The sequence below is a fragment of the Orbicella franksi genome, chromosome 5 (genome assembly GCF_964199315.1).
Source record: "Orbicella franksi chromosome 5, jaOrbFran1.1, whole genome shotgun sequence".
NCBI lineage: Eukaryota > Metazoa > Cnidaria > Anthozoa > Scleractinia > Merulinidae > Orbicella > Orbicella franksi.
Window position 1 is genome coordinate 6,814,901 of NC_138149.1, and position 16,703 is coordinate 6,831,603.

At 37.8% G+C, this 16,703-nt stretch overlaps 1 protein-coding gene across 1 annotated transcript in view; it reads left to right on the forward strand.

The window, feature by feature from the left end:
- Window positions 1–7,544: 7,544 nt before the first annotated feature.
- The window catches only part of LOC145488548 (unconventional myosin-X-like), a 39,335-nt gene continuing 30,176 nt past the window's right edge, over window positions 7,545–16,703 (forward strand). The window contains exons 1-9 of the mRNA XM_081467432.1: window positions 7,545–7,723; window positions 7,834–7,932; window positions 10,718–10,876; window positions 11,229–11,416; window positions 11,825–11,950; window positions 13,146–13,284; window positions 15,071–15,155; window positions 15,861–15,964; window positions 16,410–16,539. Coding sequence (XP_081323558.1) covers window positions 7,703–7,723; window positions 7,834–7,932; window positions 10,718–10,876; window positions 11,229–11,416; window positions 11,825–11,950; window positions 13,146–13,284; window positions 15,071–15,155; window positions 15,861–15,964; window positions 16,410–16,539 — 1,051 coding nt within the window. The 5' untranslated portion in view covers window positions 7,545–7,702. The remainder of the gene's footprint in view (window positions 7,724–7,833; window positions 7,933–10,717; window positions 10,877–11,228; window positions 11,417–11,824; window positions 11,951–13,145; window positions 13,285–15,070; window positions 15,156–15,860; window positions 15,965–16,409; window positions 16,540–16,703) is intronic.

A 16,703-nucleotide genomic window follows, 5' to 3' on the forward strand; every position in this document is an offset into this window, starting at 1 on the left:
GCGTCACGCAACGTATCAACAAATCGTGACCTCTTCACTACCATGGACTTTGATACTATGCATATCTGACTGTAAAACCTCGGTTGCTGCTGAAAAATGTTGATTTTAGCAATAGACAAAGGTTGAAAGTCAGCTAGTGAAATCATTTATTTACGGTATATATATATTGAAGTGAGAGCGTCGAACGCACTCCCATAATCTCTGATTACTACTAGTTTTAAATATGAACTCGCGGCGCGTTACGCTACTTGTCCTCTTAGATTTAAGTGCCGCATTCCACACAGTGGATCATGAAATTTTACTTAGACGCTTGAACACAAGAATGTTATATTGTCTCGGGAGCGGGCAAGAGTAATGTTGTCAGCCTCAGCAGTTTTGGTCGTGTGCCATGATTTAAGTGTGTTTCTGGCCCGGTTGTTCCCTTTGTCAATGACTGTGGCATTGTCGAAGTCAACATAAATGTGGTCAAAAGTCCATGCATGTTTGCAACGTTCCAACCTTTAACACCGTTGTTTCATATTCCTGATGTGTTCTTTTCTTCTGGTGGCAAATGATCTTTTGGTTTCGCCAATGTAATCACATGGACATGACGCACGAAAGATTTTATAAACAACGTTGCACTCGACGTCTTCAGGAGATCGGAACTTAGGACAAGAAATACTTGTTGTAATGTTTTTACAAGTTTTTTGGTAACTTGAATGCCATGACTTCTACGAATTCGAGAGATTGGGCCAGTGATATCTTTGACGTAAGGAAGGGTTGGAAAGTCAAAGGTATCACTGAAAGAAGTTTTTTTTTGGCTTTTAATTTTTATATATTTCTCTACATATTCATTTTTTCAGCACTCCTCGTTACCCGTTGAAGACAGTAGACCACGTGTCGAAAGCTCGTAGTTTTTAAATTCTTTTTACCAGAGAACGCCTTTATATGTTTTTAAAATGAATCCTGGTGGGCTAATCCTCGATATTTTTATTTAATTTGAAAATGTCTAAATTAAGAAATAGGGCTCAATATAAGTTTACTGAAATTGCAATCTGAAATTGGCTTCCTCGACTTTGGGCCAGTCTCCACAAAATATTCCGACTGAGTATCGAATATTCCACTATGAATAAAAGACGATCAAGTAAACTTAATACAAAGAAATGTATAATCACAATAACTACGAGGATCACAAGCTCGATCTAAATTTTGCGAAGTAACGGATGAAGATAAGTTCGCCTTTGTAAATAATTTAAAGCCACTGTAGGAAACTGTGGAAATAAAGATCAACCATATCGGTCTCACGATAAGTTCAAACTCTACTAAAAGAGTCACATAGAATCATGAAAAACAAACTCACGATATCCACAACATACTATAACTTTCTTTCGGAAGGCACGGCGTTGGAACATTTCCTGTCCCTCACAGCTTATACATCAAATCTCTACAATGCCAAATTAACATTCAATATCGTTAAATCGGTAGTTAAAGGTTAGTGTAGTCGATCTGGAGCCTTGTAAGTTTCTTCCGTTTAACTCAGTTTCCTTTACGATCTACACCTATGACTGATAAGAAATGCAGAATTCTAAGATCAGGATAAACTGACTCGTTCGCGTGCCGGTTTTCGCTGCTTAACGCAGTCTTATCTCTCTCTCCTCTGTGACAGGACAGGTCAGACAGATCAGTGAAAATTTATGCAACTAGGCTTCAATGCCACACTTTTTATCATTATCTTATTTTTTCACAAACCACAGCCGGTGTATCACGTTTGCAGACTGCAGACTGTAAAATGTAGAAACACAGACCTTAGATTGCATACTGCAATCGGCTATCTTCAGCATGCAGTGTAGCATTCAGCTGCAGTCTGGACACTGAAGACTGCAAATTGCAGGCCTTAAATATAAGTGCGACACCACCCGGATGGTTGGGCGGCCAGTTAACTCCACCGCAATGTACACATCTCTCTCAATTTCTCTTAAAACAATACATCCTGGATATATAATCAAGTATTGGTCCTAAACAATCCCCCTAAATATCCACCCCAATATCCCCTCACAACCTGCATTTCATTAATCCCCCACATATACTTACACATCCTATACATCTCATTAATCCCCTAGATATATACCTACACATCCTACATCTCATTAATCCCCTACATATACTTGCACAGCCTACATCCCATTAATCCCCTACATATACCAACACATCCTACATCTCATTAATCCCCTACATATACCTGCACATCCTACATCTCATTAATGCTCCACATATATACCTACACAGCCTACATCTCATTAATCCCCTACAGATACCTACACAGCTTACATGTCATTGATCCCCCTCATATACCTAGACAGCATTATGTCTCCTACATATACCTACACAGCTTACATGTCATTGATCCCCTACATATACCTACACATCCTACATCTCATTAATCCCCCCCACATATATCTACACATCCTACATCTCATTAATCCCCCCCCCCACATATATCTACACATCCTACATCTCATTAATCCCCCACATACACCTACACAGCCTACATCTCATTAATCCCCTACATATACCTAGACAACCTACATCTCATTAATCCCCTACATATACCTAGACAGCCTACATCTCATTAATCCCCCACATATACCTACACATCCTACATCTCTTTAATCCCCTACATATACCTACACATCCTGTATCTCATTAATCCCGTACATATACCTAGACAGCCTACATCTCATTGATCCCCAACCTATACCTACACAGCCTAAATCTCATTATCCCCCACATACACCAAAATTGCTTTAATCGTATTAATTCCCAACATATACCTACACAGCCCACATCTGCTGAATCTCTAACATTTATCTTCATAGTTTGCATTTCATTAAATCGTTTTTAGAGTCATCATATTCAGTGGTTATCAACTCATGTAGAACCAAGTGGTCTTAACAAGGATATCTTGGAACAAGTAAGGTAACTATCGCTATTTAAATTATCCGTTCACTTGTAGCCTGGGAACAGGCTCCCGGTTTGGTTAATGGGTTTAGTGCGAACTAGCCAAGTGTAGTCTAGGGCGAGCGGAGAGAGCCGAGAGCGGAATGGTGACGAGGAGGAGCGTAATTCGCGAAATTCGTTTCTTCGCGCTTAACTGATCGCTTCGCTAGCCGGATTATTTTTTCCGCCTCCAAAGGATTTTTTTCCGCCCTCGCTGGGAGCCTGTTCGCAGGCTAGTTCACTTGCCGTACGTTCAGCTGTTCGAACGGATACCGTAAGGAACGTTTTCGCGTGAGAGGTCACATATTTGACGATGCATTTTTGTGGTTGAATCGGCAAAGTTCTTCTTTTAACGACGCTTTTAGGGTCCAGAAAGTAAAATTGGCGATGTATTTACTTCTTTTTACGTGACGCGTGATTGGTGAAAAGAATTCTCCGTGATGCGTGATTTAATAGAGAAATTCAGCGTGGTGCGCGATTGGTACCCCACCTTTGCCACCCTCCCTGGACACAAGTATACAACATCTTATGTGTGCTTACACCTTCACTTTAGGGTGAATGGGCTTATGAAATCTCAGTTATCTGTTACATTTTATTATCTTCTCATCTAACTGTTAAAATTTTGCCGACTTCTCACCTTTCAGCTAAAATTACAGCCTAATCTGGCTGAGCCATGGGGAAATTCTGCAGATCTCAGTGACGTCGAGTCTCAGCTATCAGTTAAAAACGCATTATTTTCTCAGCTTACTGTTAACATTATTTTGTCCAATCAGCTCAGCTATCTTTTAAAACTACAGCCTACTTCTACGCTATCAGTTAAAATTACGGCCTATTTCTCAGCTATCAGGGAATTTTGCAGATCTGATTTCTCAGCTATCGGTTTAAAAAACGGGTTATTTTCTCAGCTAGCTGTTAACTGTTGAAACTTTTAACAATTCTCAGGTACGTTGAACCCGTACAGTACCTTATGACGTGCGTAGCTAGTGGAAACAAGGCTTTTATTCTCCACATGTGCCTCAGCTAACGGTAAAAGTCTTTGTTTAGTTGCCCTCCCTGTGCACTTTCTTATACACAATTCCGAACTTTCGAGTCCTCTTATAAACTCAATATGTTTCAGCAGCAGGTTAATTTGCTCTCGGCCCGACCTCTCATTAGCAGTATTAGACTATGAGCTCGAGCTTTCTTTTTACCACAATTGCCACTAATCTCGCAATCTGATTGGCTAATTTGCCGTTGTCGATAAGAGTCCAGACAACGCTGCTAGCGTCAATGTGTCACGCTCTTGGTCACACTCTGAAACAAAAAAAAAACATTTTCTTTGACGTCGATATTGTGGTGAAAAACAAATCGAATGTGGTTTAGCGTGGTCGATATGCGTCATCACAGTGGTCAAAATTTGTTGTGGACTCACTCGGCTGCGCCTCGCGAGTCCACAACATTTTGACCAGTGTGATAACACATCAAACTGAATCGCGCGAACTGAATAGTCCTTTGGAATTTCCTGTTATGTACGCGCACTCGTCAGTTTTTTCAACGTTTTTTTTCACCTTTTACTTGATACCATCTTGAAAGCAGAAATTGTTTGATCGTGCCCCGAATTCTGTTTTCTTTGTAATTATTGACGAAGGTTTTTTTCCAAACTCGATGCGGAGCAGCGCACCATGTACGTTCAGTTACCGTCGTTGAATAAAAAGATAGCACTGGTGTGCGGTGTGTTTTGGTTTAGTGCGTAGAACCCGGGATAGAACCATTGTCTACAGGATTGGCATGTGACAAGGGTGTTTTCTCGCACAATACTGTTTCCAGAGTAAAATCTCATGCATTTTGTTTTTGCTTTTAACTCATTTTCGTCCACTTAAGAAAATGGGCGTGGAAAAGGTCATAAGGTTATTCATTAATATCTCAGCAAATATTTACAGGAGAATAATCTACTATATCTCATTTAAAAGAGCATAAAAAATACTCTCTAGAAAAAAAAAGCTTTCCTTCATGGAAGCTAGTAGTAATTTTTAAACAATTTAAATAAATTAAACTTCACAAAAAAAAGGAAAAAATGTAAAAAAAATATTTAAAAAATGTATTTCCACTCCACTGGTCAAATTTGATGTTGAAATAAATAATTTTCCTAATTTATCAGCAAACATATCCTGAAAACAGAGCGAAAAACCATCGAAACCGAAATTTTTTAGAATATTTTTTTTTTGTCTGATTAAAAATCTCGCATTTCCGTCACCATGGCAACAGCCAGTTGAATATTAACTCAAATCGAGTTACGCGTCTTTTCGAAAAGTGTGTTTACTCAACAAAACGAAGCTTTTTTCCAAAGTTCCTGAGCTCTACGATCCCAAAAACGATTCAAGACACATAATTCAAGAATTATTTGAGATTGCAAACGGAAAAACGGCGGTCCGAAGGGAATTTAGTCGCATTTGAACAACATGCGTGGATTTGAGTAGCACATGGCGAAGGTCATGCAAGCTCACTTACCTAAAATTTTCGCTTCTAATTTCTTGCTAACCGTAAAATTACATTCGTATTTACTTCAAATACCTTTAGGAATGTTGTCCGCTTCCGAAAACATCTTCAGGACGTTGAAATCATGGACATCGCTCGCTCAACAAAACGCCGCCATTTTGACTTAAAATTGGGTGATTTCGCAATGTCGTCATGTAAGCCACATTGAAGCATTCCACGTGAAACTAGCCATGTGCTTAGGTAATTATCTCTAGTTTTATGTCTCCAAATTTCAGGGGAAACGATAATAATCCGATTTTTTTATAATTTTTTTAGTCATCAATCCTGAAGCATTGAAATTTATAGAGCCGGACGGGAGAGAGGGAGCTGTCTCTATATTTAGTGTTGGTCCGCAAAAGTTTTACATTATTTTCACCAACAGGGGTGGCGAATGGTCCTTCAAAAACCATGGGTCTCGCAAAAATTTCGCCGAATTTCACGGGTCTCGCAGTCTCGTTTTTCAGCGGTTATGTGCGTCTCGCATTCTCGATTTTTTTCAAGGCTAAGAAAGTCGCGAAGTAACGATTTGTTTGTTTTTTTTTTTTAGTAAAGTTAAATGACATCACAACATCTTAGAACCTGAACGTCTTGAGTTCTCATTCAAAACACTTTCGAAAGTCTCGGTCTCGCAAGTGAAGAAATCAAAATGTCTCGGGCTCGCAAAGAAAAACGCTAATCTCGTCGTCTCACAAAGCCTCGCATTTACCATTCGCTACCCCTACCAATCAGTTATTAATTACAAAGGCAAACTGGTAAACAAATCGCAAAACAAGAAGTGACTTGCTATTGCTTCTGAGCTCTTTTGAGCTGTTGCACTTTTTTCTTGCAGCGACTGGGATCGGTGCTGTTATGACTTTGATTTTACAGTTCATTAGTGTTTTTTTAAGGAATCATTATTATATAAACTCGCCCGAGAATGTATCTTGATAACCGTAAAAGAACAGGGGGGAGGCCATTCCCCTCGATACAGCCCTTTTTACGAATATTTTATAAGAATATTGTTTTTCCCGCCAAGGCTGAATATTCTTATTAAATGCCAATTTTAGGCTGAAAATATTCTTGCGAATATTCTTAGATTATAGCGTATGACATTTCTGTTTGAAATGTATTTGGTGTCTGTCGCAGTGGTGTTGAAGTAGTTTTGGAGCCAGCCTACAGGCAGTTAAGTTAAGCGTGTCACGCACACTGAACTTCTTGCAAAATTTTATTAGCATCGAACTTACGGCTAGTGCTGTTTTTGCTGCTTTTGGCTAGTTTTGCCGTGTAGAGAAAGGACAAATTTTATACCGTTTTGTTTAAAACATATAATTGTTTTGTATTTACAAATTTTCGACTGATAAATTATGTTCCATTCAAAATCTCAGCCTCGGGTTTATTCTTAAAATGTTCTTAAATTTTCGCAAATTTCAGCCTCGATATTCTTATAGAATATATTCTTGTAAAAAAATATTGTAGTCCGTAACGAGGGTTCCGTCTTTACACCAACTAAAAGTAAGCGACGGCAAAAAACTGAAGATCTAATCTATTAAGAATACGTGGATCCCCACCCACGACATCCTCTGATAGTAGTAATACGTGACTGACCACTTAGCTGATTATCAGGCCGAGAAATAGCTGAAAATCTTATCGCCTGACAGAACAGGATCAGATGCATAGAATATTTTCGACCAAGCCTTGTGGAACTTCCGTTTGCAGCTCTGCTGTCGCTACTCTGCTGTCGTTCGCAGCTCTGCTGTCTTTCCCGTTCACAAACCAACAGACAAGTGACAACAAAATAGATTTATTGGACTACCCCCAACAAAACACGTCACGTCACTCAGTAAAGGTCGAAAGGGATGTTTTCTGAGATATTTTTGTCCTTGGTTTTGAACTGCCACACTTTGTCCCGTTCCTAGTTTTTGAAAGCGAGCAGAGAACATGTTTTATTCGCGTGTAAGACTATAGATCAGATTTTCCTGAATACGATCTACGTTCGAATAGTTTCCTTTCAAAGAACGCAAATTCGTCCCACAAGTCCCCCTCCCTTCCGAACCGGCTTCCGTATTGTGACAGCTTGAGCCCGCGATCTGGAAAAGAGAGCGCGATCGAACAAGGCGAACTGCGATCTCAATCTTTCGGAAGTGTTTTCACCAGTTTATTTTCACCGGTCAGATATGATGCCGATTTTGTGATGTTGTGTGAACACGCCGGTTGGTGAATCAATAATTTAGCAATGGAGTCATTTCACGAAGTGGTAGGTTTATTTTGTTGTTTACTGATGTCCCTTAATTGTGCGAAAATGACTGTCACCCTATTGCGGTCGAATGTGTCGGAATGAAACTTTAGAATTTCTTTGTTTTCTAGGGATCTCGTGTGTGGCTTCTCGAGGGAAAAGATTGGGTCCCTGCCACGGTAACAGAGTCGAAAGGAGGACAAGTTACTTTTCATACCGAGTATGATAAGGTAGGCTTATAAATAAGAACAACATTAAACGACAGTGGCGATGCGAGTTAGCTTGTTTTACGCGCCTCCCCGCTGCCTGTGCGAGTTTGTAAGCTTACTGTTGTAAGTATTTTATGACCTTTCATGGTAATCAGACTACCTTGAAGCCAATATGAACTCTTAATTTACATGTAGGAAGTTGCCTGTATCTTTGGGTTTGTTTACAATTTATTTTATGCCGATATGAGCAATTATTACTAATTACATCTTTATCTCTTGGTTAACTTATGTCATTGTTTATGTAATTCAGACGTAAATTCGAATAATATCAAGTTGCCCTCTAGAAATGTTTGACCCATAATTTTGAGTAAGCGTACTAAGAGGATTAGAAATTTTGCTGTTTCAATAAGTAGTCTTTTGTATTTCTGTTTCAGTGTTATTTGTTATTTAAATTTATGTATGAAACAAAAAGGAGCTGACTCCCGTTTCGTGGCGATTTTAACAGGCTATTTCGTTATTGACATATTTGACTATCGAACACCTTGTTAAAGTGTGAGACATATCTCGATGTGATTTAGATCAGACTCAGATAATTCAGCAATAATAATAAATTCAACAAATGTATTATATTAATAATTATTATCATATAAAAATATTTTAATAACTTGACTATCAGGTTAACTTTGGTTCTCTCTTTGCAGGATATGTGTAGAACTTATAATAGTTTGTTTTGTTCAATAATTTAAGCTTAATTTGTTTTCAGTGTTCAGCATTTATACCTAAGGGTGTGTTTCTTTAAGAAAATCCAAGATTGGATTCTTAAATCCGAAAATGGGCAAGGATTCTTGGGTTCCTTTGATGCACCATGATCTTGGATTAATCTGTTTAGTAAAGAAATGCAAAATCCGTTTTTGAATTTAAGAATCCAATCTTGGATTTTCTTGAAGAAATGCACCCTAAATGATACCTTTTTGGTACACTTTGCTGGCACATCAGGCAAGTTTGGTCAAGCCATGGTTTGTATTTTGGTGAGACGTAATAAAGTGAAAATACCTGTGGTGAGACAAAATGAGCCTGATAAGCTGAAGCATAGCAAAAAACTAGGTACGATTTGATGTTTACCATACCCAAATTCATCCAAGTGAGCATTTTATCTTAGCCGTAAAAGATCAGTGACACAATATCGCAAGATATCAGGACAGTAGATATGGCTCATGGCTTGTGATTGGCTAATTGTGAATTTGGGTATGGTAAGATCCGATATAAGTAATTCACATCCAGACTTGCTTATGATAAGGTTGGCAACTGAAAAGTTTTCCTATCCTTTGGAGCTCAATTTCCACAAAGAAAGAAGGCTTGTCAAAAAATGTGTCAAGAATGAATTGGTTTGACAATGCACAGTTTTAACTGGGACAGAAGTAATCAACTGTAGCTCATTGTGATATAACTTTGTTCAAACACAGTGGAAAGTGACACAATTTGCCGTCCCTGCAGACCTCAGTTACAGAGCTTTTAAAACCCTTTTAGGATAATTTTCCAAGATTGATCAACTTCTTATGTGTATTTCTTCATATAATTCTAATAACATTTATTAGGAAGCAAACAGGTCATCAGAGAAAAAATAAAAAGTAATCATTGGATAGGATGTACACTGTACTGTACAGTTGAATCCCGATTTCTCAAACCATGGACTTCTCAAAACTCCTAATAATTCTGAGTAAAAGTTGTTTCTCTTGGATTTACTACGATTATCAGTTGAGTAAGGCGGGACAAAAGTTTGGTCACCAAGTTTTAACATAAAAATCGTTTTGTTGTCACGAGCAACTGGCTCCGTATCCGTTGGCAACTTGTCCGCCTTTGACGTCAATTGGCAGCAAAGCGCACGAAATTGTAGGCGACGCGACAGGCGACCAACGGCTGCTGATATTGTTACCAACGGAAACGAGGTAAGTTGCCCGTGACAACAACACGATTTTTACGTTAAAACTTGGTGACCAAACTTTCGTCCCACCTTACTCAACTGATAATCGTAGTATTTCACCCTATTTTTACGTCAGATACATGTATCTCGGGACAAGATGGGAATCTACATGTATTGTCCTGTAATTGTTAGATATTAGATAGATCTTGAAAACCCCTACTATGCCTTGAATGGAATCTTGTTTCCCTTCGAAGTTCAAGAAATCGCTTTCAATTGGAAATAAAAAAAATATTTAGTTCTGAGAATTTTGAACATTAAAGCAACTTAGTTCAACTGGAATACAATTTACAATTCCACAAACTACCATAAAAAAATATTGATATGTGTTTTTAGCAGAAATATTTGGTTATGAAAGTTGTGCTGTGAGGAGGAGAGGTTAAAACATTTAATTAATCTTTTCGAGCATGAATTTTGTCATAACATTGTTAAAGTAGTCTGCGGATCCACAGACTACTTTGACAATGGTATGACGAAATTTATTGTCAATAACAGGATAGACGCATGAAAAACTGAGTGACGCCAGTTTATTTTTTACAATAACAAATCGTGAAATTGTCTGCTCTCGCTCATTGATGCATCACATACATTATTAATACACGTGTCTGTCCGCTTATTGGCAATGAAAATTAGCCAATGAGCGCACAAGGATTTCTGCAGTTATCATAAAACAAACAATGATGCAGAGTCGAGGTAAAGGTTGACAAAAATACAACAAATGTGTGAAATTGTCCACCCCAACCTCGTTCTGGTACTATTGGTTGTACTCATAAAGTGGAATGCAGGAAAGGTCTTACCATTAATTTTGTTAAATTATTAACGCCACAGACTTACAACATTGCCAAAGAGGCACTCAACAGACAGAATGTCACTCCCATGCATCAAACAAGCGTGGATGGAGTGGATGATATGGCCAACTTAGGTGACCTCCATGATGCCGCTATTCTTCACAATCTACATCTTAGATACAAGAGTGACAAGATATATGTAAGTGACTGACTCCTCCAGGCCTGGAGGTGATCAATAAGTTTAAATTGTCAGGATATCAATTATTGTCAATAATGTGGTGAAATTGTGAAATTAAATTATAGTGTTCTGCAAATTGCACAAAATTTACTTGGAAGATGAGAAGGACCAGAGGCTGAGCAGCCAAAAATCAGATAATAATATACATGTAGTTGTGTGGTTCCTGAGATAAGCCATTATTTACTTAATATAATAATTATTGTTATTTTCTAAAGGACCGGTTTTGTGTTTGTTGTTTATTTGTCAGATCTATGTGTTGATTGTATAAGATTTCTAAAGTAAATAAAAAGTTACTTTTTTTTACTTTTATCAGACCTACATTGGATCAATATTGTGTGCAATAAACCCTTATTACGTGGTTGAAGGGCTTTATGAGAGATCAGTAATGGCATCGTACAGAGAGAAGCATATTGGTGAACTACCACCCCATGTGTATGCTATTGCCAATGAGTGTTACTATTCCATGTGGAAAAAGGGCGAAAGTCAGTGTGTACTCATAAGGTACATTATAAAAGCACTATTTAGTAATTTTCATCGTTATCACCTCTTTTTAGTTTTACTGGTATATAAAACCATGTTAATTGCTATAATGTTACCTAGGTAGGACTTCCTCCTCATTTGTTAATTATATTTATTTAATAGCTGATAGCCACTTTCATGTGTCTCGACCTCCCAGCTCCTACGTTCTCGTCACATATTCCTCAGAAAGATATGACCCCATCATTAGAACCTGTCAGTGGCTTTTAGTATATGTATGGTGGAATCCAGATGTTTTTGGAACCTCCTAGGGTTTGAGAAATTAGGATTCCACTGTACATGTTATTGTATCTTCCTTAGCTTATTCAAGAACTATAATCCAAAATTGGGGGGCGGACCTTGGCATTACTATTGACATTTCTTTCTACACAGTGGTGAATCAGGTGCTGGTAAGACAGAGTCCACAAAGTTTATTTTGAAGTATTTATCAGATGTCAGCCGAGGGACAGGAGAATTGGAGAACACTCCAAATGTAGACGACGCTATCCTACAGAGCAGGTAATCCGAGGCTTTTCATTTAGTTAATAGTAGATAGTACAGTTCATGCGATTCTTGTCATGAACTAGTTGTTGTTTAGTACCACACGACTTGTCAATGACAAGCTTTATATTGATGTTAACAAACCTTTTATACAAAAGCAAACAGTTGTCAAATACTTGTCACTGAAATGTTCGTGGCTAGTCTGACTTGGCATTTCATCTCAGCGAAGAGACTCTTTAGAGACCTTAAGAATTCATAGGCAAACTCATTGAGCATCACGTCCAAAGTCCCGTTTGCAAATTCTTGATGTTGACAGTCTGGCCCACTATAGCAGAAGGATTCTCAACCATACATTCACAAGTTAAATTTATACAAAAGCAAACAATTGTCAAATACTTGTGAAATGTTTGTGGCTAGTCTGACACGGCATTTTGTCTCGGCAAAGAGACTCGTCAGAGACCTTTAGAATTCAAAGGCAAACTCATTGAGCATCACGCCCAAATTCCTGTTTGCAAATTCTTGATGTTGATGCAGACAGTCAAACCTTTTAAAATAATGAGAAATCTTAAGTACAGTGGAACCCTGTTGATCTGATCACCAACGGGCCAAACAAATCTGGCCGTGTTACTAAATTAGAGAACGCCTAGCTGAGCTTTTGTTTGGGCCAGAATAAAGTGGCTGTAATAATGAGGTTATGGTAAGGGAGGTTCCACTGTAACTTAATAATTGAACCCAGATCTAGAGTGTCTTCAGTTTTCAACATGACTTCTACATTGTACATGTTTCTCTACTACAGACATACATGTAGTACCTACACTGTATGTAGTTGGCCAAGGGAGCACAACTTGGATATATATTAGAGAAATCAGTTGGCGCATGATGATGTTTAATTATGTACAATGTCTAAATCAGGGACAGATCCAGGATTTTTCTTAGGAGGGGGTGGACCACTAAGGAATGACATAACACCAATAAACCACATGGTTAAATGTTTTGAAGAATACCAGTCTGTCAGAAAGTCATCTCAGAAGGGAGAGGAGGGGGGGGGGGTTGCACCCCTGCACCCTCCCCCTAGATCCACCCCTGTAACTCCTGACAAAGATTGGGTTTTGGACCCTACCATGTCCTGGGGATTAGGTTTTTGAATAATTTGTGATGTACATGTACATTGTTAGTAGCATAGAGTCTGACCTTCTTTTTGTTTTTTGTTTAGCCCGATCATGGAAGCCTTTGGTAATGCGAAGACTGTTTATAACAACAACTCCAGTAGATTTGGGAAGTTCATTCACTTGCAGTTTAACTCCAAGGGACAAATGGATGGAGGCAAAATTCAAGACTGTATCCTCTTATATGTATTGACATATGATGAGCACAATGTATTTACAACACATTTTTTGCTGATCAATGCCAGGTTTTTTACACTGAACATCTTGCATTTCAAAAAGAACAAGAACAAGATTAGTTTAATGTACATCTCAAGAAATGGATCAAAATGTTCTTGAATGATGTGTTTTATAGTTACATTTCTATATGGATTTGTACAGCTGTGTGACATCTCCTGCTAAAAACTTGGAAATTGAACTACAGTTTTCCCAAAGAAAACTAATCTTAGTTTTCTAATAATTTTCTAATAATTATATGTAGTCCTCTCTCTTTTGATTGAATTGAATTTTTTGATGAATGTATTGCTGAGGAAGAGAGCAGTGAATAACAGGCTTAATTAAAGTGCTACTATGATCAAAAAATTCACTTCCCTTTTTCCTTCAGATTTTAAAAGCGTCTTTGTTTGACACCTGACTGGCAAAATCTTGAGCTTTGAATTTTATCCAAAGGCTGTTTTCTTTGAGGGCAAGTTTAGGATTTCACAGTCTACCATTTCACATTCAAGGCTGACCGATTGGCTGTCAGAAGGTTGGATCGAGGATAAGATGACGTCAAAGAGTCACTAGCTTAAAATTGCAGCATGTAAATGCAGCTTACTGTACGTGCAAAACACGAGTTAAAAGGTCTGAAAGTTCAAAACTTCCATGCTGCATACATGTATTAATTTAGGTGTGTGCACACACATTGCATTTTTAAACTAGTGAGTCTTTGACGTTATCTTACCCTTGATCCAGCTCTCTCAAGATTTTAAAGTTAGTAATGGCGGACCATTAATTAGGAAATTTCAGTCAAAATAAACAACTGTCTTTTTGAAATGAAGGCTTAAAACTTCGGTCACTTAGTGGTTCAGTAATACAGTTTTGAAACACAAAGAAAAAGCAGAATTGATTTTTGGTCACAGCAGCACTTTAAACAGTTGCCTTAAAAACACAAGGGCTTTGAGTGAAGTATGATGAAAATCTCTGCATTTTCTGTTTGTTCAGACCTTAACTTGTTCACCTGATTTATATCTGAAAAACAGTCCTCCTTGAGAAGGTAATATCTATAATTACTCTTCATTGACTTTAATTGACGTTATGCTGTCAAAATTTGTTATATTTACCACTGACTTGTTCTTGCTAAGTTTAATTTTAATTATTTCTATTCCTTAGTTGAAATTATATATCAATTTGACACTGAGATATTTTTAATTAATTATTTAACAATTAGTATTAAATTGTAGTGTAAATAAAGAAAATCATCAACTGGGCAATATTTGTCTTTGAGATCAGATTTATCTCCAGTTGAAGGGGTGCATGGAATAAAGCCCTAAGTGACTTTTGGAAAATTATGAGCAGCCAGGATTGAAATACCTAGCAGCAATTTTCACAGTTTACTCTGGTTTTAGCTATTGTCTCAAAAGAACTAGTAATTACTACTAGTTCTTTTTAGACAGTAATGAAGAGAAGAGTATAAATTGCTGGCAGGTATTTCAATGCTGGTTACCCCAATGTTTCCCAAAAGTCACCTAGGGCTTTATTCGACACACCCCTTCAATTGATGAATTTTAATCTTTAGGAAGACTGAGCTGATGCAATATTTTTATATTTTATTATCATTTGTTATTACAATATTAATATAATTCTTACTCACACTGTTTACAACTGATGTAATATAAACTATATACTCTACAGTATTATTTCTAATGTTAGGAGATTTGATATTTTTAGCTGGGAACTGAAAGTACACTGTCTATGCATTGCTTGTTTTCTGTAGAATCGTGTGGTCAGACAAAATCCAGGAGAAAGGAATTATCATATTTTTTATTCTCTCCTGGCTGGTGCCTCTGAAGACCAAAGGAGTAAGTAAATGAACATATGGTTTCTTTACAATTTTGCCAGTTTTGATCCATGTTGATTAGCTACTTTGCATAAAATAGAATGGGCATGAATAGGAATTAGCATTGCCACTTCAGTGGAGTGGCTAATCATGCAAGTTGTTTCTAGATCAAATTGGAATTTAGAAGTTTAGGTCTTTTTCGGGGAGGAATACTGGGAAAGCTGGAGAAAAACCCTCTGAGCTAAAGGGAAAATCAACAACAAACTCAGTCCAGCAACTGATGTTGGGTCACAGGGACAGATACAGTAATTTTCAAGGAGAGGGGAGGGTAGCTGGTACCCTGGGGTTCCACCAGAAGTACTATCTATGTCACAGTAGAAATTACCATGAGGTAACTGTTCATGTCCAGTGTGTTCGATTTTTCTATCATATTAAATTCACAGTCTTAAATTTTTTTTGTGTTGTGCTTCTCCAAAATGGGGGTGGCTAGCCACCCAATTCATCCCTTCTAAATGTATATCCACCCTTTGGTCCAACAATTGTCACAATTGCATATTTCTGAGTCTTTGGCATGTTGCTTTTTTCCCTAAAACCAGTAAGTTACATGTACTGTGTGAATCTAAGAACTTTGACATGCTTATGCCATGGCCAATGGTACAGGTAGAGTAGAACACAGGGATACGGGTGGACAGTTGATACTCACTTTTGATTGGATCATTCTATGCAGGTGTGCTACTCCTGAATTCGCCAGAAAAGTATCACTATCTTAAGCAGAGTGGTTGCTATGGAGACCCATCAATCAATGACAAGGAAGATTTCAACAATGTTATGGTATGCCAACTTTAAAAAATTGTAATGAGTAGAAGTGAGATGACAATTGAACAAATTGGTGGCAGTTTCAAAGATAGACAATGATTTAACATTTATGATCTTTAAATATTAAGAAGTTCATTGTAGTGAGATGAATGATAAAGACATCTTATGCTCGCATCCACTGTTACTTAATTAATAAACTATTTTGGCACTGGTTTGTTTCCAGTAAGCATCTACTCCATCAATTGCTTTTGTCTGTTTTTTTTATTACCAGTATACTCAAATTATACTCAGACAAGTTATATGTATCAGTTTAGAAACTCTACAGTGCAGGAATTGTTGCATGTGTAAATTTCAGCTTGTTGGTGTTAGACTAACAAGGTTTCCAGCTGAGGCTAAAGCTGGAACATAGTCCTTGATAATCTCAACCATAGTAGTAATCCATTACTATTGTACTCGCCAGAATGCTATGAAGGTGATGTGTTTCACAGAGGAAGAAATTGCCGATGTCCTTCAGGTCATTGCTGGTGTCCTGCAACTTGGAAATGTTAATTTTATGGCTGCAGGCGGTGCTCAAGTTGCAGAAAAAAGTGGTATGTAAGAAACAGAAACTGATGCTTTTCTCCTCTGTGTTCATTCTGTTCCATTCTGTGTGAAGGCAGGATGGAGACAGGTGGCTAAACACAGGAATCGCACCACTCTAAAAATAATGTTCACCAGTTAGCCTAAACATCACTTTGGTTAGCCTGAACAGCAC